This window comes from Cyphellophora attinorum (genome assembly GCF_001299255.1).
Source record: "Cyphellophora attinorum strain CBS 131958 chromosome Unknown Contig52, whole genome shotgun sequence".
Taxonomy (NCBI): domain Eukaryota; kingdom Fungi; phylum Ascomycota; class Eurotiomycetes; order Chaetothyriales; family Cyphellophoraceae; genus Cyphellophora; species Cyphellophora attinorum.
Window position 1 is genome coordinate 22530 of NW_017253280.1, and position 25208 is coordinate 47737.

Sequence of the window (25208 nt, forward strand, 5' to 3'; positions counted from 1 at the left end):
GAATATTTTAACCAAGGATTTCAACCACCGACGCCATGTTCATATTGATATCTAAGTAAGTTGTGATATCACATCACCCGTCATCAGCAACAAGATGGGACTTCTTTAGTTGTGATCTGGGGCAAGATCCTCTGTTTCGGACTTATGACCTCCACCGCAGTCTTACCCGCCAGTTGCTTCGCTATCCTCCGTTCTGCCATAGTGACTGCCACGTCGAAAGCATTCTGTGTACTTGTGACTGAGGCAAGATTCTTGCCAGCAATGTCAAAGGCCGTGCCGTGCGCAGGCGTTGCGATTGGAATCGGGAGGCCACCTTGTACTGTCACTCCTCCGTCGAAAGAGAGAAGCTTCAGTGCTATCTGGCCTTGGTCGTGGTACATTGTGACGATACCATCGTAATGTGCGCGCTTAAGGAATATGGTATCGCAAGGAAAGGGTCCCTCGACGTCGATCCCCTTTTCTCGCGCAGCAAGAACCGCAGGACGAATATGATCGATTTCCTGTCGACCAAAGCTGCCATTCTCCCCGTTGTGGGGATTCAAGGCACAGACTGCGAGTCGTGGGTACTCGATTCCGGATTCCCATCTTAATTGTTGAAGCAACTCGATGGCCTTGAGCGTTGATTCTTTGCTGACTCTTGCAGCCACCTCCTCAATGCCGATATGGCTGGTGACACGTGCAGTCCATAGAGGCCCAGCAATGTTGATCTCGCTTGTCGTGCCGCTGTACTGCAGCTGGTTGGCGAACCATCGCAACTCATCTTCCTCAGTCATGCCAGCCTTCTTCAAAGAACTCTTGTTGAGAGGGGCAAACACAATGGCATCGATCTCGCCGGCCTCGACCATTCTCAGAGCCCGCTTCAGCTGATATATACAACGTGCACCTCCATCCTGGGAGACTTCCGCGCGGACGACAGAAACCTGGCTAGCGCTGTTGTCATCGTGGATCTTGACGCCGTTTGGGCTCGCCGTGTCTGAGATGGGAACATGGACATTCCCGGCATCAGCGATAGCCGACTCCCATTCTGAATTGTCCGCAAGGACGTGGATGTCGGCTTTCGCAAGATTCTTCTGATTGCTCAACAACTTCGCAGCAAGCTCCGGACCGACGCCCGCTGGGTCGCCTAGTATCACAGCCACACGAGGGCGTATGGGTTGAACAGAACGGGCCATTTTCGTAAGGTTGTTGGTGATCTTGATGGTCTTTCCGCCTTTGCTTTGTTGCGAGCGAAGAAAGTGTCGTTCTGGTCAACGTTGGAACTTCGTTTCAAGAATATACTTGTGGTCAATCGGTCCCCGAGGTTCCCCGTTGCATAACGACCATAACGGCGAACCACCGAGTCGACATCGGCACCTTTGCGAGGACACTTGAGGACTCCGCTTTACTACTGGTCAACTCGGCGAAAGTGCCGACCGTAAAATGCGCTAGCATTTCCCCAACTCTGGGCAAAGGTTGTGGCAGCTTCTACCAGAACTCAATCTCTGGGACACATCCCGCTTTTTTGGTCCCTGCCCGCTATTCCCTCGGCATGGCTCTCGGGCCACGAACTAACAATCTCTTCGTGGGGATCCCACCCTCTTTCTGGAGAATAGCACATGATCGCGGCACGCAGCTCAACACCGCGTCCGACAAAATCCTCCGTATTCGGCGGAATCGCCGCCCCCATGGGGCAACTTGAACGCGGGCAAGCATGAAGTTATAGTCGCTTCTACAACATACATAACCCGTGAGCCAGGACGACTTTCAACGACCCAACCCATGCGTTGCAATCCGCTCGTGTTGGGCTTTATATTTGACCAGACTGAGTGAACACTTCATCATGGCTCACATCACGGAGGCCAAAACTCTTCCAGTGGATGCTCACCTGGAGAAGGTTGCCCAGGCTGTCTCTGTCAGATCCACCGACGACTTGGACGGGAAACCAAACGACGACTTTGACCAGGCTCGTCAGCTCCGCGAGCAATGGGTCGACAACACCAAGGAAGAACAGAAGCTCCTTCGCAAGCTTGACTGGCGCATTCTGCCATGTACCTGGACCTTGTATCTATTGGGCTTCCTTGATCGCGCAAATGTCGGGTAAGTCTACCATAATCACATGCTTTCGAGACATCGCTGACCTTCCTTGAACAGAAACGCCAAAACCGGTGGTCTCGAAGACGATTTCGGTCTTACGTCGTCCCAGTACTCCATCATCGTACTGGTTTTCTTCATCTCCTACCTTGTATGCGAAGTGCCAGCAAACATGATCCTCACCCGGGTACGACCGTCGGTCTTTCTCCCTGGCCTCGGCGTCATCTGGGGCACCTTTGCTGCTCTCATGGGTGCTACACAGAACTGGAGTCAATTGGCCGGCCTGCGGTTCCTTTTGGGCGTTGCAGAAGCCGGCTTTGCACCTGGCTGTGCTTTCTATCTGTCTTGCTGGTATAGGAGATACGAGCTCTCGACGCGTTTCGCGCTGCTCTATACATCTGTGCCGATTGCGGGCGCTGTATCGGGGCTGCTTGCAGGACTGATCACGGACTACATGGACGGGACCGCTGGCCTCGCCGGTTGGAGGTGGCTTTTTGTGCGTACCTCATTCTGCTGCTGTTGTCTTGATACTGATCCGTCCTCCAGATTCTTGAGGGCGTTGCATCAGTCGTTGCCGCAATCGTCATTTACTTCTTCCTGCCCGACTATCCCTCAACCAGCAAGAGATTCCTGAACGAGGAGGAACAGATCCTGGCATGTAACAGACTCGCTGTCGACGGCATCGCATTGGCTCAGGGCGCTGGCGCTGAGAACATACCTCATTGGACTGCCTTCAAGATGACCGTCACCGACTGGAGAGTCTGGGCGCAATGCTTCCTCTTCGTGCTTGTCACTGGATCCCAGACCATGCAATACTTCATCCCCACCTTGGTCGGAAGCTTTGGCTGGACTGGTCACATTGGGCAATGTGAGTGCTTTCCAGTAAATGATTTATATAACTAACACTGTGACAGACCACACTATCCCCGCTTACATGGCGGCTTTGGTCTACGTTGTCCTGTGTTCCTGGCTCGCCGACCGGTACAAGACAAAGTGGCCATTCATCTGTGGCCTGTCTGGCATTGGCTGCGTCTTGTTCATCGCGGTCACGACTTCGTCCAACAAGATGGTTCAATACGTGCTTACAATCTTCGCGTTCGGCACCATCTACGGCTGCTCACCACTCGTCAAGACATGGGTATCAGACGTCATTCCCCAGCCTGCTGCGAAGAGAGCCATCGCAATCGCATTGATCAACTCGATCGGTAACGCGTCGTCGATCTATTCAACATGGCTGTGGCCGAAGAAGGATGCGCCACGGTACATCCCTGGTTTCGCAACAACGACTACCTGGTTGGGTATTCTCTGCGTTGCCACTTATCTTTTCTCGAGACTCTTCAAGAAGTATCCAGTCGAGCGACAGGACCATGCTGAGACTATGGCAGCAGAACTGAGGGCGCGGAGAGAAGCGCAAGAGGGAACTGCCAAAGTCTAGAGCAGTGCCCATGCGTCCAGGAAACGATTGGAGGAAAGATGGATGGAGGGTTGATTTGGCTGTTGAGCTGCGATGGGCAGCATTGATCCATACACTTACTGCTTTGAGCAATGGAACTTGACGGCGTCAAGATAGTGTTAAATCGACGGTTCTAGGAAAACAGCTGGAGACGCCATAGCCACTTGACGTTCTCAAAATACTGGCAAGAACCGTAGCATTGAACAAAGACTGTCCAAGAAGCTTCCAGTCGAACTAGCTGCCCATGCTTCATGCTTTGCCACGTCCTTGATCTGCCTTAGTTTTCGAATCTCGAAGCAACACGTCGGTCATGGCCGGGCAACTCCCGGTCACACGATGGGATTAACCCTTTACTCCACAAACCCATCCTCGGCGGTTTCCCCGCGCTCGTGCCTGCTTCTCCCCACTTCGAAGCATTCCGCCGATGGTCGCCAAAATGCCGTTCTGTGCATCATCTCGCTACCACTACTCACCGAAAACCGGGCTCCATAGCGTAGGAGCCGAATGTCGGGCTCTGCATAGATGACCAGCAACAAAAGGCCACGTATCGAGGATGACCAGCTTCAGCAAGCAGCGACTGCTAACGCTGCGAAGCCCAGGTTGACTCGAGCTTGTAAGATCTTGGACCCGTGACTACCTAGCATGAACACCAGCTGATAAAGCACCTCAATAGGTGCCGAGTGCAAGCGGCACAAGATCAAGTGCGAGGTTCAGCCAGGGCAGACATCATGTAACAAATGTCTCAAAGGAGGCATCGAATGCGTTCCATACAATTTCACACAGAAATTCGTCGATGAAGATGCGAGGTAATGACAGTGTTGCTCATCGTTATATCTACTTTCAGCTGACGATTTTCTAGTTGGAAATGCCAGGCCACAACAGAGCTTGCGCAGCTCAGAAGCGCAATCCAGCAATTGCTACGACACAACAACCTATCAGAGCTGCCAGAGCTCGACGACAGGCTGACGCCGGTACGCACCTCGAACACCATCAACGAGGTCTCCCCAGGCAACTTCCTGTCGGAAGGCCCATTGGTGGGGATCGACAAGGACTCTGAATTGATACCTGTACCAATGAACAACCTCTACAGCTTGACAGAGCCCGGTCACTCTCACCTCATTCGCGTGGATCCAGCGGACATCAATGGCCCAGACTTTATCACAAAAGGCATTGTCACCATCGCCGAGGCAGAATACCTCTTCGCCTACTACCGCGACCGTATCAATCCCCTCCTATGGGACGGAATACTATGTCCTCATTCCACCTTACAAGAAGCACGACGAGCATCGACTTTGCTGGTAGCAACTACGCTTACAGTTGCGGCTCTGCATACCTCAGGAAGAGAGAAGATCCTGCACAGCGTCTACGACGCCTTCGTCGCGCTTATGCGAGGGTCATGTCTGCTACGCAGTCAGAGTCTTGACGACATTCGAGGCCTGTGCATAGGAGCATTCTACCTGACCAGCCTCAGCTGGGCACTATGCAGTCGAGCAGTCCGTGTCGCGACCGAGATGGACCTCCACAAATCCTCCATGCAGCTTTCTAGGGGATCTCCCGAAGTCTACGAGCGTGTCCGTCTCTGGTACGTGCTGTACGTGTGCGACCACCAATTCGCATTAGCCTACGGCCGGCCTCCCATGATGCACGACGACGCTGCAATCAGAAACGTCGATAAGTTCTTGTCCAACAACCAGTCTACGAACGGTGATCGCAGGCTGATTGCCCAAGTCAACATCTTCCGCATCCTGGCTGACGTATGGTTCATGTACGGCTGCGACGCCGACCTCGAGCTGGACGAAAAAGACTTCCAGCGCCTGCGCTCATTCAACGTGTCCATCGACCAATGGCGCTCCGCACATCCATCGAAACCCTTGGACTTGCCCTACCGCCATGGCTACTTGTCAAAGGAGACAATTCTCTACTACCATTTTGCCAGATTCCACCTGAATTCACTATCCCTGCGAGGCATCTCAGCACACAACGCGCCCGAAAAAGTCTCGTACGCCGATCTGAGCTTCGACCGACGCGAAGCCGCGAACCTAGCCATCGAGGCAGCGCGAAGCACTCTGAAGCTAATCATCGAAGACCAAGAGCTTTGCGTGGCATTGATAGGAATGCCCATTTTCGCGCATGCAATGATCGCTGTCTGCGCATCGTTCCTGCTGAAGCTCGCGGTCGTGTTTGGGACCCCAATCACACAACGCCACTCGCATCTTGTTGGGCATCAGGTTGTCGTGCCACGAGATCTGACTGATCTGGGACTCACTTTCCACGCGGAAGACACATTGTCTCTGGTTCAGAACCTGATGCGAACACTGAGCTCCGTGGCGGACAAGGCGAGCCATCGGCACGTCTTGAGACATGTCGTGACGGGCCTGCGGGAAGCCGTACAGAAGTTCAATCGAGCTGAGGGAGACTACGACTATGTCTACTCAGGCGCAAGCGGAAGCAAGGGTGCACCGATCCATAACACCGATGGCTCAAATGGATACCTCCCCACGCCAACAACAGAACAATACCCCGGCAACTTTGCCACAGCCAACCAAAGAAATTCTCTTCAGACGCCTAATCCGAACCAAGCTGTTACAACGACTATGAGCTCGATTGAAAAACGCACAAACTTCGATCACGAGACGTTCACGCAAGACCCGTTCGATCTCACTGGCGATCTTGATTGGCGTCTCAACGACACCCTGCTCTGGGGAATGGAGGATGATCAACGGTACTGGCTGTGACGAGTTGAACCATGAGTCAACATATAGCTATGTCGTTGGGCAGTAGGAGTTCGCATGTGTGGATCGACAGTGACAGGACATGAGGACTTCTGCTTTTCCGGTAAGGACGCGTGGGTGAAAGAGCTTCGTGCAAGGTAAGCCAGTCCCAGATAGCAGCTCCATCTGAACACAAGCCAAGTGTATATATATCTATTGCCCGAAATTTTGCACCATCCAACATACAAACACATCGAGCGATTTCATCAGCATAGTGTAGCGGTCCAACACATCGAGAAAACTCAGCCCAAGTCAAGGCAGTAGCTGGCGCTCCCACACCGCGTCCGGGGCGGCCAACTTTGCTGTTAGGTTGTGAGGTTGATCTCGAAGACCACTGTTCGACTCAGGGTGCTGTCAATACTTTTTGCTTTTTTCGACTTCCAAGACTCTGTCCGGAGCTGGTGGTATGGTGCTTGATCGCAGACCGAAGGTGACTGCCTGACTATTATTCAGCTAGCTCTGGCAGCCCGAGAACTGACTGGACTCTTAGGCACAGCTGAACAGTGACTGAGCCTTGAGGCTGTGGTGTACATATCTTGGACAATAAAAAATTTGCACCATCATCCGGCGAACCACCCAACGTACTTTGACAGCATGGTCCAATCGGTCAGGACGTCGAGAACACAGTCAGCCACGCAAGTGGTACTAACGTCTCATGACTACCTCGGTAGTTGATGAGTGCCCGCTTCGGTGGGAGGTTCTGTGGCGGAATGCCTCTCGAAGATCCCAGTTCGAGTCTGGGTGCTGCTGATATCTCTTTTGCCTTTTGCGTTTCCAGGGTCGGCGCCAGTGGCGGTAGTGTGAACTGTGATCGCAGTATCGCGGTGACTCGAGGGATGTCACTAAGTGGGCTCGAATATACTCAGAAGTACCAAGACCTCCGGTCACAGCTCAGCAGCAACTGAGCCATGGGGATGTAGTGTATATGTATTTGGTCCCATGAATCTTGCACCATCAAACGCACCAATGGTGCCGCTCTTCCAGACTTTGGCAGCATAGTCCAACCGGTTCAGGACGTCGAGAATGTAACCAGCCAGTGTACGATGTACACTTTTCCGACTCATGTCGGAACATTAGCACACTCATGTGTGCGTAACGGCGGTATGATTGCTTGGATTGAAGATCCCAGTTCGAGTCTGGGTGTTGTCGATATCCTTTTTGCTTTTTTGGGTGCGGATGGCTTTGGTATGAGGGCGGAGGGTCGAGTCCGCGCCTGTGTGAGGTCGGACCATGAGCTGAATGTGAATGAAGTTCAACAGAAAGTTGACTGAGATGTCTGTGAGACTGACACATGGTGAGAGAAGAACAGTGTCTTCCGATACTTGGCTGGGGCTAGCATGATGGGCCGGGTGGGACGTCCATGCTAGTTGTGCTGTACATCGCATGTTATCACCAAAAGATGGATTCAAAGCAACTTCGTCGAGGCTGCAGATCTTGGAAGCCTCGGAGCAGATCAACCCACCGTTCTTCCAGAAGAGCAGTATCCAAGCCCACCACGGCCGGCTCTCAAAGCCTTGTACACCAATCCCTTCCCCTCCCAACCTGCCACCGACACAACCACACCTCCACCCCCATACTAATAAACCCCGCAATACAAATTCCACCCGAATCACTCACAGTCGTCGCACTCAGACTAAACTCCCGCTCATCCCTCGGCACCGTATCACTAATCTCCGCAAACGTATTGACATACACCAGCCCGCCCAGCAGACCCTCCCAGAACACAATCGCAAACACAATCCAGACGCTCGGAATAAAGTCGAACATGGCGTGCGCGAACAGCACTGCTAGATTGATACACTGCAGGAAACACGGCGGGTAGAGCTTGTGTATCCGGAAAAATGGCGTCGAGGAGCGCGAAATGAAGACGCCGGTCTGGTAGAGGAAGTTATAGGTTGGGTAGAAGGCGCGGTATTCGTTGAAGGGCGTTTGCGGGAGAGGAAAGAGGAGGGTGGGCGCGACGCCTTGGTTGATGGTGTACTCGGCGATGTAGACGAGGAGGAGGGGCAGCATGAATGGGAAGAAGAGGGAGCGGGCGCGGCGGAGGTTGCTGGTGAAGTGCTGCCATGTGGTCGACTTGGTTTCGGTGGGTGGGCTGAGGGGGTCGGTGGTTTCGGTGGGGGATAGGAGGCCTTGTCGCTGTTCGCTGTCGATGTCTTCGGAATCACGCCTTGACGGGGTCTGGCCTGATTTCTTGCCGGTCATCCTCTGCGTCTGCTGGAGCGGACCTCTTGGCAGGATGATGAAGAAGCTGATCAGCATGACCACCGGCAGGCACGCGCTGGCGAGGATCGTCGCCTTGACGCTGAAACCCAGCTTCGTCGTTGCCAACGCATACGCCCCAGCGCCGATCAGTCCTGCGCCACCAGTTCCACTGCCCCAAGCCGCAAGACTGAAAGGCCCGTAGTAGTGGACCAGACCCAAGAAGCTCAGCTCTCCGCCACCGCTGCTCAGACTGGCGAGTATCACACCTGCCAATTTTGTGCTTATCGTTCCACCATCGGTATAGCTAGGCGTCAAGCCGATCATGAGCATGCCGGTTGCTGAGAGGGCGACGAAGATGATGATGCGCGCGGAGTAAGGCACTGCCTGAATGAAGTAAGGCGCGCAGAGCTTTGTGACGAAGCTAGGGATCACATCTGCAAGTAAGACGACGCCTTTGGGAACGGACGGGCCGACGAGGTCGAGGGCTGCGGAGAGGATGATCACGTAGAGAACATTGTTGATTAGTCCTGGATAGATTGTCAGCAAAGACGATGCGGGAGCGGATGGACCAACGTACAGAATCACTTACCGAACAGCCAGAAAGCAACGCATACCCGTGGATCTGCGCCATTGAATGTCTGCTTGAAGCGCTCGGTGAAAGACGCCCATGATGTGCCTGGAGAGCCAGGCAGTGGGAGCGCCATTCTGCTATGGCGTGCCTCCAATGCTGCGTCAAGGGAGCTGGAATGGCATCTGCGCTGGTCTGCAATTCGGACACACCCCGTCTATGCCTGTATACTGTAGTAGCTGAAGCAATTCGTGGTCGTGTGACGTTGGTTTCGCAGGATAAGAGGGCAATCAATAGGTAGTTTTGCTATCAGAACCAAATGGCTTCGATGGGAAATGCTTGATTCGGCCCCACCAAGAATGTCTACTCGTGACATGGCTCGGCTTGAGCGTCCTACTCATTTCTTCCTCGTCTCCGAACACGGGCAGAGCACTGATGCTAGTGTGCTTGTCGAGGTTATATGCCAGTGTATACTTGGCTTGGAGTGCCAGGTAGCTACACGCGTGTCCACTACCATCGATCCTTTCGAAATAGAGCTTCTCGTTGGGCGGAATATAAATGCTCCAGCATCGTGAGAAGTTGAAGACACCGGCGTCAAAGATTACCATAAGACCATGTGATGATGCAGCGTGGCATGAAAGATGTAAGGAACTTGAATTCTCTAGCTTCGATAGCATGATGTTACTGCTATCAGGCGGACCAGGCTGCTTTGAGCAACACGGCCTATACAAAATCAATTTGATCGCAACACCAATGCTAGGGGTATTCACACATATCTCCAGTCCAACAAGCATCAGGAAGGGAAAAGTCGATCCCCATCCTAGCCTCAACGCCGAAGAAGTTACAGCTCCTCGCGTAGGCAACTGCCTGCGTCTCCCAAAAGTCGCCCCAAATTCATGATCTCATCACAGTTCGCGCCTCTGCTGGTGCTGCACTGTATCCGCGACGCTGATACTTCGATGTCATCTGTCCTGTTCTTCCTCTGCCCTCGACGTCTGCACGGACCGGACACCTACTTCTTCAAGACCGCTTCGTACAGCGAAATCGTAGCAGCGATTAACGAAGTCGTCAAAAGACTGCTGTAGCCGAACGGCAGGGCAGTATTGACCGTCTGGATCGTGGTCTTGCTGTAGGGCCCTACGCCTAGGGGTCCAGATGCGGCAAACACGAGGTACGAGATCAATGCCTTGGCGATATTGAAGACGACGAGATCGACCTGCGGCGCTGCCTCCTGAGCAGCGGTAGCACGACGAGTGGCGTATGAGTGGCTGGTGGACGTCCGAAGAGGATAGTTGAAGAAGTAGCCAACCAGCGTGGGTGCAATGACTGTAGTGAGGAGCCACAGAGTGATTGGAGCCCAGTAGTCGGGAGTGATAAGAGCAAACAGATCCGGGCTGGTGACTGGCATGACTTTGCCGAAGTACGGGATTGGCAGGCCGAAAGCTTTCCGCCACTCAACGAGTGCGAGGAAGAGACTTGCGAATTCATACGTAGCTGCCAACCCGTTGACAGCGAGAGGCGATGACAGATATGATCGAGCCAAGTCTGAGTACTCGGACAGGTGAGTCTTCTCAATGCCGTCGGCGACGTAAGTCGAAAGCTTGCGCGTATTGCGATCGAGGTAGTCTACCACAGCACTTGGCGAGGTCTCGAGATTGCCTGGCGAGGCGAGGATGCTAGATCGCCTGTTTGGAGCGATGGCGTTGACGAGGTCTTTGGCTGGCGTCTTGATCATGTCGAGAGCGCTGGAGCTGGGTCTGTTATAGTCAGTAAGGTACGCGTGAACATCGCGCTCTAGTGGATGATACTTACTCTTCGGCTGGCGCGACTGTCTTTCTTCTGCCCTTCTTGACAGCAGGCTCTTCGTCGCCGCTAGTCACACTCTCTCGCAGCTTCTCTGGCGCAGACTGGCGCTTGGGCGTCTTGGTAGGTGGGGAGAGGCGGTCAAGTATGTAGGTCAGGTTCTCGCTGTTGTTTGCGCGTGAGACAAGCGCGTTCTTGTTCGCGACAACGGCGGTTTGGACGTCTTCCTTGAGTTCGGTCACCTTTTTACTGGCATAGTCACTGTCGCATAAGAGTCAGCTTGCCGTTCGCATCACGCGCACAACACTGCGACTTACCCAACGGCGCCGACTTCTTCGTACAGGGCTTGCAGATCTCCCTTGCTAATGCCACGAGGGAACGTGACCGTCGACATTGTGTAGGGCGCGTGGGTTGTGGTGAACAAAACGGGTGGTTGAATGCGTTGATTCAGTGTATGCGACCGTGTTCGATGTACTTTGGATGTTATTCTGAGTACTCTGGGGCGATGTGTATACAGTCGCGATCGCAAGCAATGTGAGTTTGGGTGGCGGGTTGCGCTGGGAAGCGAAGTCGAGGTAGGAATGAGAATAGAGGGGGCTGGGAGGGCACCCGGAGCTGATGCTTGGGCCCTCTTGATCGTCGCCCAAGTTGGTGTAAACAAACGCCCAAAACAGAAAGGCGCGTACTGAGTGTGATCTCGATTAGGCGGCGTTCTTCAGCGCTGTCCGCTACTATTGATTTTGATTGGCTATAATGTTACGCTGGATGTGATTGTTCGATCAGCGATGGTGTTCGGCGGGTGTCGTCAGAAGTTGAGAGAGAAAGCCAAGGCAGTTGCGCATTCAGGTACAACTCGACGCTGCCACTTGGGAGAGGTCGCAGCTGCTGAGTTGGGGGAAGCTCGCCTCAGAAACGCTTGCCTTTCAGGCTTCTCCAACGTTCGAGCAGCAACCAGGCTGTGGACACAAGTGTTGAGCATTTCTCGTGACCAGGCCTGTAGGCTGCTCACCGTGCATTACATGCCGGGAGGGCAATGACGGCCTCTCAGTCTCTCTAGATTCAAGTCGATGGCTTGAGATGAGCCTCACTTGAGCATCAAAACAGTGGGAACGATGTGTCACGAAATCCCAGCCAGGGAGGGCGCTGTAGAGGTTCTCATGCAGCAAGCTGGCGAAAACGTCCGGCTCTTGCTCCTACAGCCTGGCAACCACGGTCGCGCCCATTGCAGCAGCGACTTGAACGGTGCACACGGTTGTGAACTACACGCAGGACGACGAGGCATTCAAAATATCGCTTCCGCCTCATCCTCTCATCCAGCACTCTACGCGGAATGATTCGTTTGTGGTATGATTTCTTAGGCAAGCAGACCACCACATACGATGTCAGGCAGCATCTGATGATCGACGGTGCATTGCGCCAAAATGTAAATGGAACACGACCCGCCCAAAAGTGACGCGCATCTCGAACTTGCGATGCTCGCCGTCCAAGTAATCCCTCAACGTGTTTACAACTTTTAGAACCACGTTACTCACCATCAGACCACCCATCGCCACACCGCTATTCTCGACGACATTCCTATTGTTGCTGCCTTTGTTCTCATTTGCCCCTCCGTCGTCATCGGTGCCAAGGCCAATTGGTCATGTGCCGCGGGTGGTTTGACGTCGGTGAATTGCAGTCCAAACTCCAACTACGAAGTACTCCCGATGTCTTTTTAAGCCGCATGTTTGCACCAACTATTCGTCGCCAACTGTAGCGCATTCATATGTTGCTCTCCTCCTAGGACAATCACTCATGAAGCCCGCCTGACTGAACATCTTTGCCTCCCTAGGCCGACTCACTTCGAGCATCTCGTCCTAAAGCGCAGACAACTCCACCGCAACGCATTCCCCGCCTCAGGCGCACTCTGTCTGGTTCCGGGACCCTCAACTTTCTGCCCACGATCACATATCTCAAGCCTATGGCTCCCCCAGACCTCAACTCACTACCTTCCTCAACCACCAGCATGGCGTCCTCCCCATCTCAGAACCGAACATTGTCCAACGTCGTTGCTTCCCCAGACCGACAGGAATCACCATCTCCAAGACTTGCAAGCACATCACTGGCCGCCGCAGCCTCCATCAACTTTGCTGATCGCTCACGACGCTCGTCCGGCAGTCTCGCTCGAGGTGGCTCTCCCAGACTTGGCCGGATGCACTCGGAGCGACGTCGGTCTCAGGTAGCCATGTCGCTATCCCTCAACGACCCCGCCATACCGTCGCCGGGCGAGCTCCCATCAAGCGACCGTCGTTCCAGTATTTCGAACTCATACACTTCCATGTCATCCTCCACGCTGGCCGGAAGACCGACCGTGGCTACGGGCGACCCCAACCACCATTCGAGAGCACCGTCTTTGGGCGACATTCACAACGAACTCGAACAAGAGCAAGAAGCACACGTCAATCGTATGCTGCATTTGATTAGAACTCAACAGTCACAGTTGGACGCAATGAGAGCCCAGCAGGCCGATCGACGATCCTCACATCCGAATAGCGCTCTGGCAGACGATTCCGAGACCGACGGCTCACGCTCTGCTTCAGTGTCGTTTCCATCGGTCCATCCAGCTATCCCAGCCGGTCAGGCTCCACGCATACCCTCGAGACACAACTCTTCAGCAACAAGATCTCCAGCACTGGCTGCGTATCTTCCCCACGAACCCTCAAGCAGTCATTCGGACTGGCCACCCTCACCACTCGAACACCCTCGTCGTAACAGCTTCCGAGACGAGTCTGCGTTCTACCAAGCCGAAACTGCGAACTTGACGAGAGAAAATCAAATGCTACGGATGCGCATACGAGACCTGGAGAAGCAATTAGCTGAAGCCAACACCTCACCTGCAAATACACCATCCACACCTAGCAATCTGGTCACATCACCACATTTGTAACGCGATCGGGATGGCATAGGCTAGGTGGGCTGGGAAACGGTGTACTATGTATCATTATTATCACTTCCGACAGAGGGCACCCGAACGGGCATTTAGCTGGAAACGCAGCTCGACCGGCAGGTCTGGTTATTATGTAGCCGCTGGGAGCAGGGCGGGCTTCGGAGGCCACAGCCCAAAATGCCGAGACTGCAGATACTAACTCACTTCTGCTTCTGCTTCCACCAAATTTCTCACTCTCTTGCAGATTGTGCGCCTGATCCTTCACCGTGGGCATCGTTCTCCAGACTCTCCAAAATTGACAGATGTCTTGATCTATGGCTAAGCTCTCAACGCCCACTCGAACGGCCACGTTTCAGCAGCCACCCGGATCACCAGCTCCGAAAGTGAGCTGACGACATTCTAATCCCCCTAAAGCAAGATGCCAGAACGATTCTCGCACCTCCAGGAATCCCAAAACCGCTTCACAAAACGTTCACACGTCTCGAACTGTCAGCCGAAGCTTGGCCCTGTCGCTTGGCCCAAGCCGCCCGTTGAGTGGCCAGCGTTTCAGCGCAACCGAAGTTCTCCCCCCTTGCCCGTTTTCGGTTTCTTGGCTTCGCTTGACCCGACTTCATACTTGCTCAGTCTCAAGTTTATCTATGTTCGCTTCTGCTGTCGTCACAGATTCGAGATTCCTGGGTCGATGCGGGACTCGTCTGCGTCAGCGTGCGCTGGTGGCGGGAGGTCGAGGCGAGATAGGTGAGTCGATTATGGTAGGGGTGTCCTTATGAGAGGTAACGTATAAATGCGCCCGAGCCGCTGCGTTGGCTATGGCGAGGTTTGTCTACGCCTAACACGACTTTCGCGCTCATTTAATTGCTTTGCATTGCTTTCCTACTCTGTTCGTCCCGAAGCTGGTCTTCGAATATTCCGCACACCAACCATCTTTGACGACGCCCTTCACAACCTCACTCCAATCACCCAGAACACAATCTCAACATGCTTACCTCAACCCTCATCTTCTCCCTGCTCGGGCTTACGCTCGCAACCCCAACCCTCCACCCTCTCCCGCTACACCGACGCCAAGACGCCAACCTCCAACCCTTCACCGGCGCCATCGGCGGCGAGGCCGCGACTCCCGTCGTCAACAGCGGCAACGCCGACCGCCCATTTCAGGTCGGGCAGGACACGTTCGTAAACATTGCGGCCGCGCTACAGCGGAGCTGCGATCAGCAGTTCAATCGGTGTGCGAACGCGGCGAACGGAGGTGGTGGGGGGAGTGTCGCAGCTTGTCAGACGCAGAAAGGTATGTCTTTCGTCGGAAAGAGCCTGTGACTCTGGTGAACAGTGTGGGATTGTGCTAATGGTGATGTAGATCAGTGCTCGGCTGCGGACGCAAGTGGTGGGGCTGCAACAGGTGGTGCTGCTGCTGGTGGGAATGCGAACGCCAATGCGGGTGCGGCGCAAAATAATGCTGCGGCTAATGGCACTGCGACTGCATGCAACAAGAAGAAGGTCAGGAAGTCGTTGAAGGTCTGACGAGTCGGCGTTGCCTACCTAGGTACCTTTATCCCAAAGGAAAGTCGACGGGTCCGCGATGCAGTGCCCCAAGGAACGAGCCCATGTTTATGGCTATAGTTCTCATTCAATGTACATTGATTCGAGATGGGACGGTCTGATGCGTTGTGATGATGACTCGTATATTGTATAGTGGAAGGGAAAAGCGCTGCTTTGAGGATATGCTTTGTCTAATCCTTACGAATCTGCTTGTAAGGACAGTGATTGTCAGGTAGAGAGAAGATGAAAGTCCGGCTGAGTTGATGACCGGCCCCGATCAAACATTCCAGCTCATTGAATGTTCGTACTCACGGCTCAAACACGACAAGCCTCCCAACGCCCCTCGTTTTTTCGGCAAAGTCCAGCGCCTCATCTGCCTCCTCGAGCTTGAAGCTCCTGACCACCTCACTCCCACCCGCCCTGCCAAGCTTCAAAACGCCAGACTCCGCCAACCTGATCAGCCCGTCAACGTCTTCGCGGCGGTACATGAACTGGCCTTTGATGGTGATATTCTTGATCATCAACGAGACGTATGGGACCGGTAGACTGCTGCCAACAACACCCATCAGTGCTGCACGGCCGCCTGGTCGTAGAGCGCTGAAGCAGCTGGCGAAATGAGTTGACTGTGCTGCTGAAGCGGGCGAGATGTCAAGGTACGCGTCGATGACCCCGAAGGACTGTAGCGTGGCGGTGTCCTTGTCAGCATCGCCCGTGATCTGCATGATGTCGACTTGTGGATACTGCTGCTGCAGCTCCTTCAGCGATTCAAGGTTGCGCCCAAGCGCAACGACTTGCGCACCCATAGCGAGCGCTACGCCTACTCCGGCGCCACTGTGTCCGCCTGTGGCCGGAGCAACCATGACTCTCTCGCCAGCCTGGAGCCAATGGCGCGAAAGCCTCCATACGTAACGAGCTGGAGCTGCATGAGAAGCAACTCCGGGATGTCGTAGCCCAACTTGCCACAGAGCACGTCTTCGTTCAAGGCGAAAACGTTCTCGAGAGGTGCTGCGGCAAACTCAGCAAAGCCTGCGTGGCGCCAACTGTCGGCCATGAAGCGCTTGGACTGGAGTGAAAAGCCATCCGACAGGCCCCAGAGGACTTGAACGTCGGGGTCATCGCGGCCACGGAAGAAGCAATCGACCAGGACGAGCTGGCCGATGGTCAACTTTGTCGCATCGGATCCGAGCTCTGGCCTAATGATCAGTACCTATGCACGTACCGGTAGCAGCGGATCATACCTGATACTCGGCCGATGACTTGCGTGCCGGGTGTGAAAGGTCTGGGAAAGCCAAACGGTGGGTGCTCAGAGATGTGGTGTTTGGCAGATGATTCGATGTTGACTGCTAGGACTTGGACAATGACGCTTCCCGTCGTAGCTTTGGGCTTTTCGACATCTCTCAGGGTAAGGCCTTGACCTGGACCATCGCATCTAAGTGCTTTCATGGTCGATGATTTGATGATGCTGCTGATGGAAAGGAAGGGTCATAGGATATGCAAGGCATTACAATGCTCTTATACTTACCTGATATACCTCTCGGACTTAGTACTTACCATAATCTCGTAAAGATATAGAGCAAAGGACGCCGGTGCCCAGCCCCGTACGATGTCGCGCTGCGGTCATGGTTCCAGCTATTGTAGTGAACTTGTGGGCTGGTTGGAATTCGACCGAGGCAGCGACGCGCCACTATCTCGGCCTCGCTGATGCTAACATCGCCTGTAGTCGTATGGCTGCCCCATTGTAGTTTAGGTGCACGTTCGACAGCATGACCCAGAATACGAAATGAGGTTAGGCAGAACAGACCGGGAAGTCACCACGCCCGGGAACGGCGACATATCAGTTCTGCTGATAAATGAGGCATCGTTAGGAACATGAACGCTGCAGCGCGACCTAAGTTTCCTCTGTATTACAGCTGCCCGCCTCAGCGGAACGTGTAGTGTGATCGAGCAGTGATGGTTGAGGCGGCAATCTCAGCGACACGAGGTCGTCAAGAGCGCGGAGGGACATGACTCGACATTCAGGCGTCCAGTCGTGCGCACGACTCGACAGTGGCGACCTGTGGGTCTTCGTCATTGACTTTGATGCAATGCTCAGACAGCCATTTCCTCATGCCGTATCCTACGCGAGTCTCGCATCTTACTCCGATCACGCAGTCTGAGGCAAGCCAGTAGCTATGACAGCGAGCCCAGGGACCACCAAAACCATCAGAAAACGCAAAGCACATACAAAATCTAGGCGTGGATGTGGTAATTGTAAACTCCGGAGGGTCAAGGTGTGCTACAGTTGTACACAATGCTGCATCTTGCCAACTCACAATGTTTAGTGCGACGAGGGTCAGCCGGCGTGTAAGCGGTGTATCAGCTTTGGCGTCTCGTGTAGCTGTGAGTCTCCCAAAGATGCGCCATAGGCACGGCCCCTTCCGGAGATAACACCAACGACATGATGGCAGTGTTGAGATGGACAACATTGCACGAAGAGCATACACTGACGATGCCGAACGAGCAGACGATGGCAAGACCGACTTGGAGCCGACAATGGAGAGCACCTTCAGCGTTGAAGTGCCCGTAAACACTTCATTCAACGAACGAGTCCTCAACTTCATCACCTCACCTCAGCCGACGCCATCGGACTTGACAGACTCGTCCGAGGCATCAGAGTTCGACTCGGACGACTATGAAGCACTCGATCGCTTTCAAAACCGCACGGTCTTCACCATCGGCACCACCTCAAGCCAGCAAGTCTACCAAAAGGTCGTCCCAGCACTGGCCAGAGAACACCCCTTCGTGATGCATCTTGTCGTCACACTAACCCTGATGCACGACCGCTTCCTCACAGACGTCAAGTTGGAGAAGTGCTCAACCCAGACCGAATCAGAAGCGTACCACTGGTACCAAGGAACCGTGATCTTCAACAAAAAGCTCCGCGAGATCTACTCCCCCATGACCTCCTCCGAAGCCGACGCAATGTGGGCCGGCGCCCTCTCCCTCGGCTGCATCGCCTTTTACTGCGTCGAAGGCGACCTCCCGCAAGACGTCTGGCCGCTCAAACCCGCCGGCCCGCTCGACTTGGATTGGCTGAAGATCTCTGACGGCAAGAAGGAGGTCTGGCGCGTCGCGAACCCGCTTCGCGCAGATTCCTGCTTCGCGCCGCTGGCAGCCGAGCAGACGAGGTTGCTCGCCCCGAACCCGGACCCGCCGGAGCTGCCGGAGGGTTTCAAGGAGCTGTGGGACTATCCGCTGTATGAGAAACCGGCCGCGCTGGTGGGGCAGCTGATGCATATCAAGTGTGATCGCTCGACGGTATTGTTGTTTTTGGGAATGATTTCGCGGATGGAGCCGCAGTTTTTGGTAGCGCTGACGCAGCGGGATCCCAAGGCGATGTTGTTGTTGAGTGTATGGTATGCGAAGCTGTGTCCATATCGGTCGTGGTGGACGATGAGGCGGGCGGTGTTGGAGTCGCAAGCGATTTGTTTGTATTTGGAGCAGAATCATCCTGATTTGGTACACGGGGTGGGTAAGCACTTGTTTGCGTTTGTGAAGAGTGAGTCGGGGCTGGATCGAGGATGGGGCTGGCGGGACTTTGCGAGGGAAGCTGGATTTGCTGGTGCTCTTGGCAAGGAAGGGTACTGTGAATGGAGGGAGAGTCATCCGATCTTCGTTGGAGGTCAGCCAGGGCCTGTCGAGGTATGATGTCGGAGCCAGTGACTAGGGCGGCTAAACAGTTCGCTGCAGAAGTCTATTCCAGGTGTATATTATATACAGTATACGACGCCACGAATGCCAACTCAATTTGCATCATTACGCTTTCAATCACGATAGCCAATTCTTCCAGTCCTGGCGCCTACTCCTGCGGCTCATCCTTTCCCTGCTCTTGCTTGACCCACCTTTCCAAGCCTTCATTCTCTCCGCCCCAGGGCAAGTACCAGACTGGATTAACCCAATTACCCCTTCGATCTCCCAACACCTCCTCACTGATCTCTCGTGTCCCGCAGACCCGATCAGAGTCCCAGTCGAGCCAATGGCCAGGCATCTGACCCATCTCAATGCGAAAGCCTCCTCGCTCATCGATTGGACCCCACCACTCCTGACCTCGACTGTATGCAGTGGGCATGCGGTATGCCTTCGCTTTCGTCTCCAGGATTTGGCGAAGATAGGGGAAGAAGTAGAGGTCGCGCCAATTCATTCTGATCTGAGACTTTTGCGGCTTCTGACCCTTGGGTAGATGACTATGCGAAGTCGGATGCACGATCGTGGCAGGTGAGATGCCGGTCCAGATGTTCGTGAACAGCGGCACATCCGACCACTCTTTGTCTTCCGGGACGAACGTTTTGCCAGTGTAGTCAGCCGTCCAGAACGGCGGGGTCGAGCGTTTGATATCTTCATCTAGGTGCAAGACGCGCGGCGGGTCAGGCGCGGGTACGCCAGCCTTCTGGGCGGCTTCCCGGATCGAGGATGCGGAGGCGTAGGTGAGGAAGATGGCGTCGGCCTCGGCGAAGACAGTGGGCAGAGACAGCTCGCCACGATAGTCTAGGCCGATGCCGTATTCGTGTGCGGCAGTATTGTCTGTAAGCTCAGGCCTTTTGCGCGAAGGATGTTCTGCAAGGATTGAGTCGCGTGTATCACGCTTGCTGAACTTCTTCCAGCCATTGAGATGCCTTTCACGAATTACTTCACGCTGATACTCTTGCGCGCCGAAGAGAGAAGCGAACGCCGCTTGCTCAGAGCCTGTGTCGACTGGCATCTCCTTCGCCTTGACGAGAGCGGCTTCGAAAACGCGCTTCATGTCACCGACTGGACCCATTATGGTGCCTGAGTTGAGGAATCGTTGGCGATATTTGCTGAATGCGGTCTCCTCATCGCCGGAAAGTCGGTCAGTCAGAGGTCCATAGACGTCAGTTGGTAGGTCAGACTCGGGAACAGCGTAGCACTCTGGATCATCTTCGGTGGCTGGAAAGCACCTCTTCTGCGCGGCGAACACGATGCTTTGGTGGATGGGAACCTCGGAGGCATTCATAGCTTTGTAGCCCATGCGTGACGCAATCCGGCGATTAGCTCGATCGTTGATAGCATGGTAGCGGTCTAGCATGACCGAAGGTCGTAGCTGGAAGATGGTCTCATAGCCATCTGCCACAAGCACCATTTCATTGTCGGATTGAGGACCGAGTTGGCGCAAGAAACCAAGGATACCCTCGATCTTGGCAATATGAGCACCGCCATAGGCGACATCGAGGTCTTTGTAGTCTTCGCCCCAATTGATCATGCGAGGTGTCGGGTAGTCGAGCGCGGCGGCTGAAAAGAGCGTCTTACAAAGGTCCGAATTGCCTTCATTGGCAGGTAGAAGAACATGGAAATACGAAGGCTTCGTTGTGTTGAAGAAGACAAGATCCAATATTTCTTCCTTGTACGGTGTCGCAATTGCCAGCACAATAATCCAAAGGAGCGCGATCCCGCCAGCGATCTTCGCGAATCTCCATCTGGAGCTGGACTTCTGCGAGATCTCACCGGCTTCGGTCTGGTTGACAGGATGGTAAGCCCATGATCTTGACCCAACTAAGCCAGAGACGAAACCTCGCCAGTCGTGGTAGTTGGACATCACAACATGGTTCGAGCCAAGTCAATGGGTCGTTCCGCCTTGCGAAGGCAACCAGAACGCTTCTTCGAACGACTCTCACTTCGCAACCGACGGAGCTTCCGAGAATTCTAAAGCGGCTGTTGTTACACTTCCTTGATCATCAAACCGTGTGCTGTTGTACAACTTGCTTGTACCAGTCCAAAGAAGTATCAGGTGATGATGAATGCGATCAAGGAGATGTTCTATCCTTCCACCACTGCCCCAAATTGACGAAGGTGATGATCGCAACTTCCTAATCGCGAGATATCTCGGTGGAGAACTGAAAGGTTAGGAAAGTAGGATGGGGTTGGCACATTACGTTGAAAAGACGTGTATCAACGGCAAGCGCGAAAGAACCTTGGAAAACACTCACCCACCTGATCCGACTTTTCCGACCTCGTTCTTTCTCGAGATCGCCGCTGCACTCCGTACACTATGTCTCATTGAGAATTGTAAGATATCACCTTGTTGGACCGCCTGAGCTCCCTCATACGATATATCGGGCATATTGACCGGCGGTCGTGCTGTGCATGTTTGCAGTCCGTCGTAACTTTCATCTCAAACGACGACAAGAGCTTATCTTTTGGCTTGAAAACTTCCCGCAGATCGCGCTTGCTAGTGATTAGGGTTACGGAATAATCGCATCCACTTCCAGTTTCGCCAACCACTTCGATTCTTCCCTAACGTCTTGACTAGCCACAGGCGGCTTTTGGTGCTCCGAAGCCACGATTACAGGCGGCCAAGAAGCTTAGCCATCTTGTGTATTCAGCCGCCGAAATCATCAGAGACATCAGCACATTTGATATTTTTCCATCAACGGACTCCGGCACGAATTTGGACATTGGCGTTTCTGGGTCTGGTGCTCGAGTTTCAGTCGTACCAGTCCGTGACCGAGTGTCGCCTTCTGGCCCCTGCCAAGCAAGACCCATCAACGAGCATCACGTCGTATTTCGAGAAGGGAGAGCACGCGACACAGCCAGCACCATCGCGCATACGGCATCGACTGGGGAGATGTACGACACAGCGGCAAGCAGCTTGGGACGATGACAGTGCTGGCTCTGCCGCAGAAGCGGGCTTTACGAATTGCAGTTGTAGCAGGCTGCATATTCGTTCTGATTCTGCTCAGCCATGTCTTCTACGCGCCAATCACGCCGACGGGCATCAAAGGCCAGATTAGATCCACAGCTTCACGCTTGAGAGCCAGGCCGCAGTACGACCCAAAGAAGCTGCACATGCTGATACCAGCGACAAGTACGAATCATCATCTATGCCAACTCATGACCTCCGCTGTGGTACTTGGCTACCCTGCTCCCATCCTACTCAATTGGGGCGGCGTGGAAGATGCGGACGACTACGTGCAGCATCTCCAGAAGGTCGAGGTCGTGCTCAGCTACGTCGAATCTTTGCCCGAGGAGCAGCAAGATGAATTAGTGTTCATGATGGATGGCTTCGATGCGTGGTTCCAACTACCAGCGGACATCATGATCAAGCGGTATTATGACGTCCTCGATTTCGCTCATCAGCAGAACGTGGAAATGTACGGTGCCGATGGGGTCGAGCGACACGACATCCGCGATACAGTCCTGTTTGGGCCGGACAAGCTCTGTTGGCCGGAAGACCCAAATCGTGCTGCGTGTTGGGTAGTGCCCGAGTCTTGGATGCCTGAGCAAGGTTTCGGGCCGGACACTGATCACGGTATTCACGATCATAATCGAGCACGGTGGCTCAACTCAGGGACAATCTTGGGGCCAGCAAGAGAAGTGAGGGAGGTATTCGCTGCAACACTGGCTAAGATCCACGATCACCACACGACGGACTCGGATCAGTTCTATTTCTCGAACGTCTGGGCGGATCAGAGCTATGCACGGCGACTGGTCGGGCTGGAGTATGACCGCTCACGAGGCATCAACGTTTCTGAGACAGAAGCAAAACTACTCCCACCTCCACCTCCTCCGCCACCTCCGCCACCAGAGGTCCCTGAGGGCGAAGAGCCTCCGGAGCCTCCACCGCCTCCACCGCCTGGCCTTGAGATACCCGAGCTGAAAGAAGGCAAGAGCTACGAACTTCACATTGGTCTTGACTTTTCCTCCGACATCTGGCAAACCATCGCTTACTACGAGGACTACATGACATGGGTCCAACACAACTATTCGAGCCGCTATACCCTCTCCGACGCCGCGACAATCAACCCGAGCCACCACTTCACCATGCCCGCCGACCTAGTCGGCCTGAGCCCAATCATGGCCCTCGCCCGCAACGGCGACCGCGGCAACGTCAACTACGAACAACTCCCCGAGGCAATGCGCAGCTGGGCTACAGTCCCGCTCGCCACCAACACGGTCTCCAAGACAATCGCGCCGGTGCTGCACTTTACAGGCAAGAAGTCCTATCGAGAGCTCTGGTGGCCGAGGAACTGGTTCTGGCCGTACCAGGAGGAGATCTTCAAATGGCTGCGCGATCGCGGTGTCGTGAGAGAAGGTGAGTGGCGCGATCCACTTGCCGGTGGATGGACGTACAGCAAGAAGAACCGCAAAGGTTGGGTGAACTGGGAAGATGGGTTGTGTGGGGCATACGAGGAGCGACTAAGAGGCAAATTCGTCGGATAGGGACCGATTGATGAGAGCCACTGGCTCGAGGAGGAGAAGGAGTTGGGGATTGCTTGTGAGGACGTGCAGGGAAGGATGTGTCACCGGAATGGAAGCAATTTGAGTCTCGACGAGTCGTTGAACTTGTAGTGAAGCTGCAGTCCATAGCCATGCGCGCTAATCGCAGGTGTTGGTATATGTCTCTACAGCAAATATGTGTAATATGCAAACCTGTATATGACATGCTCTTGCCATATCGTATAGCCCGCAAAACGCCGCTCGCAATGCATCGCTTGCTAATTAGATTCTGTACACTCAAAGCTTGTTATGCACATAGGCCAAGTACAATGTATGCCGTGTGTCACCTTTTCCCCGTCGACTGAGCACTCTTCCGCTTCTTGCTGTCCAATTCCACTATGCTGTACCCCACTCCTCCGAGCACCGTGATCAGTATCCCCCACAGGTTCATCATGTTCAGCCGCACATTGAACAACAATATCCCCAGGATGATCGTCAGACACTGCTTGATATTCGCGCAAACAGTCATTGTCAACGCACCGGCAACTTTATTCGTGCTGAAGCTGCTGACGTTGAGCGCAAACGCGAGGAATCCGTTCCCTAGGAGGATGAAGACGAACCCTAACGGCGTCGTTCGTGCCGCGGCGGAGGTAGCGGAGACAGCCGGATGCGGCGCGAAGAGGTCGTTCTGGAGGAAGAGCGTGAAGCGGGCGAGCTCGCCGGTGAAGTAGGCGTAGATGAGGGATTGGATGAATGCCAGGGGCGACATGCGCAACAAGATCTCCCAGAAGGAGAGGGCGAGGGAGCCGGTCATCATGCGGTTAGTGACGATTGTTTTGAATGCGGCGAGGATGACGCCTAGGAAGGTGAGGATGAAGCCGAGGTCGGTGTAGCGGAAGTCGTCGCCGTATACGGCGAGGGTGACGCCCAGGACAATGGGGAGGAGGGATAGGTAGGTGTTTGTGCTGAAGGTGCGGTTGTAGAGGATGCGGAAGAGGAGGGTGGTGAAGAGGGGTGTGGTGGCGCGGACGACTTGGTGAAAGGGGACGGAGACCATGGCGAGGGAGACGTTTGAGATGGCGATGTTGATGGTGAAGAGGAGCGAGAAGGCGATCAGGGCGAGGTTGTCGCGGCGGGTGAGTTTCGAGGAGTGGAAGTGGCCGAGTTGGAGCATTACGCTGCAGCCTATTGAGGAGCAGCCGGCGTGCAGGGCGGTGAGGAGCCATGGGAAATTGAACTGCAGAGGTTGAGGTCAGTGACTGTTGTGCTGGTGTTGGTGGCGTCTGGGGTAGAGGGCCACATTGGCGCGCTGCGGTCTCCTTGCAGCTCGCAAAACGAGAACACGAGGTCGGACATGACTTACAGATCCCAGAATGGCTTTGTTGTATAACGTCAAGCCGATGTTGCAAATGAAATAGCCCAGTAAGTACCACAATTTCTTATCCATCGAGACCGTATCTTCATGGTGCTGAGGTTGCTGTGCTCCGGATATATCGGCTTGGCCTTTTTCGGCGTCTGAGGCGAGCAGGCCTGCTTGCTCGATGTCGTCGGTGTCCATACTACTGTCGCGATATGGCGACGCCTCCGTCGTCGGCGCCATGGTCGTTGTTGTCGTATGTTCACCGGTGGCGGCGGTGAAGTATGTCGCGTGCCTCGCCCCTTGGAAAA

General features: G+C 54.3%; 12 protein-coding genes across 12 annotated transcripts; 6 read left to right on the top strand and 6 right to left on the bottom strand.

Moving 5' to 3' along the window:
- Positions 1-83: 83 nt before the first annotated feature.
- Positions 84-1172, bottom strand: AB675_9425 (4-hydroxythreonine-4-phosphate dehydrogenase 2; the record flags this gene model as incomplete). Its single annotated transcript, XM_018149956.1, has 1 exon — positions 84-1172. One exon carries the CDS (start codon positions 1170-1172, stop codon positions 84-86), a length of 1089 nt encoding a protein of 362 aa, XP_017994661.1.
- A 647-nt stretch (positions 1173-1819) lies between these two features.
- On the top strand, positions 1820-3505 carry AB675_9426 (putative transporter; the record flags this gene model as incomplete). The annotated part of the gene is made up of 4 exons (XM_018149957.1): positions 1820-2076; positions 2131-2566; positions 2617-2938; positions 2985-3505. 4 exons carry the CDS (start codon positions 1820-1822, stop codon positions 3503-3505), a joined length of 1536 nt encoding a protein of 511 aa, XP_017994667.1.
- Positions 3506-4045: 540 nt separating this feature from the next.
- Positions 4046-6258, top strand: AB675_9427 (Transcriptional activator of proteases prtT; the record flags this gene model as incomplete). Its single annotated transcript, XM_018149958.1, has 3 exons — positions 4046-4136; positions 4197-4329; positions 4383-6258. The coding sequence occupies 3 exons, from the start codon at positions 4046-4048 to the stop codon at positions 6256-6258; spliced, it is 2100 nt and encodes a 699-aa protein (XP_017994670.1).
- Positions 6259-6901: 643 nt separating this feature from the next.
- On the bottom strand, positions 6902-9203 carry AB675_9428 (Protein btn1; the record flags this gene model as incomplete). Its single annotated transcript, XM_018149959.1, has 3 exons — positions 6902-7099; positions 7912-9026; positions 9089-9203. The coding sequence occupies 3 exons, from the start codon at positions 9201-9203 to the stop codon at positions 6902-6904; spliced, it is 1428 nt and encodes a 475-aa protein (XP_017994669.1).
- Positions 9204-10079: 876 nt separating this feature from the next.
- Positions 10080-11264, bottom strand: AB675_9429 (uncharacterized protein; the record flags this gene model as incomplete). Its single annotated transcript, XM_018149960.1, has 3 exons — positions 10080-10824; positions 10880-11131; positions 11188-11264. 3 exons carry the CDS (start codon positions 11262-11264, stop codon positions 10080-10082), a joined length of 1074 nt encoding a protein of 357 aa, XP_017994675.1.
- Positions 11265-12872: 1608 nt separating this feature from the next.
- Positions 12873-13793, top strand: AB675_9430 (uncharacterized protein; the record flags this gene model as incomplete). Its single annotated transcript, XM_018149962.1, has 1 exon — positions 12873-13793. The coding sequence occupies one exon, from the start codon at positions 12873-12875 to the stop codon at positions 13791-13793; it is 921 nt and encodes a 306-aa protein (XP_017994681.1).
- A 978-nt stretch (positions 13794-14771) lies between these two features.
- AB675_9431 (uncharacterized protein) lies at positions 14772-15107 on the top strand (the record flags this gene model as incomplete). Its single annotated transcript, XM_018149963.1, has 1 exon — positions 14772-15107. The coding sequence occupies one exon, from the start codon at positions 14772-14774 to the stop codon at positions 15105-15107; it is 336 nt and encodes a 111-aa protein (XP_017994658.1).
- A 530-nt stretch (positions 15108-15637) lies between these two features.
- AB675_9432 (Alcohol dehydrogenase) lies at positions 15638-16772 on the bottom strand (the record flags this gene model as incomplete). The annotated part of the gene is made up of 3 exons (XM_018149964.1): positions 15638-16160; positions 16187-16517; positions 16568-16772. The coding sequence occupies 3 exons, from the start codon at positions 16770-16772 to the stop codon at positions 15638-15640; spliced, it is 1059 nt and encodes a 352-aa protein (XP_017994673.1).
- Positions 16773-17783: 1011 nt separating this feature from the next.
- AB675_9433 (uncharacterized protein) lies at positions 17784-19016 on the top strand (the record flags this gene model as incomplete). The annotated part of the gene is made up of 1 exon (XM_018149965.1): positions 17784-19016. The coding sequence occupies one exon, from the start codon at positions 17784-17786 to the stop codon at positions 19014-19016; it is 1233 nt and encodes a 410-aa protein (XP_017994686.1).
- A 151-nt stretch (positions 19017-19167) lies between these two features.
- Positions 19168-20919, bottom strand: AB675_9434 (uncharacterized protein; the record flags this gene model as incomplete). The annotated part of the gene is made up of 1 exon (XM_018149966.1): positions 19168-20919. The coding sequence occupies one exon, from the start codon at positions 20917-20919 to the stop codon at positions 19168-19170; it is 1752 nt and encodes a 583-aa protein (XP_017994657.1).
- A 1061-nt stretch (positions 20920-21980) lies between these two features.
- AB675_9435 (uncharacterized protein) lies at positions 21981-23543 on the top strand (the record flags this gene model as incomplete). The annotated part of the gene is made up of 1 exon (XM_018149967.1): positions 21981-23543. The coding sequence occupies one exon, from the start codon at positions 21981-21983 to the stop codon at positions 23541-23543; it is 1563 nt and encodes a 520-aa protein (XP_017994677.1).
- A 340-nt stretch (positions 23544-23883) lies between these two features.
- On the bottom strand, positions 23884-25140 carry AB675_9436 (putative sugar phosphate/phosphate translocator; the record flags this gene model as incomplete). Its single annotated transcript, XM_018149968.1, has 2 exons — positions 23884-24777; positions 24904-25140. 2 exons carry the CDS (start codon positions 25138-25140, stop codon positions 23884-23886), a joined length of 1131 nt encoding a protein of 376 aa, XP_017994690.1.
- Between the last annotated feature and the right edge of the window lie 68 nt (positions 25141-25208).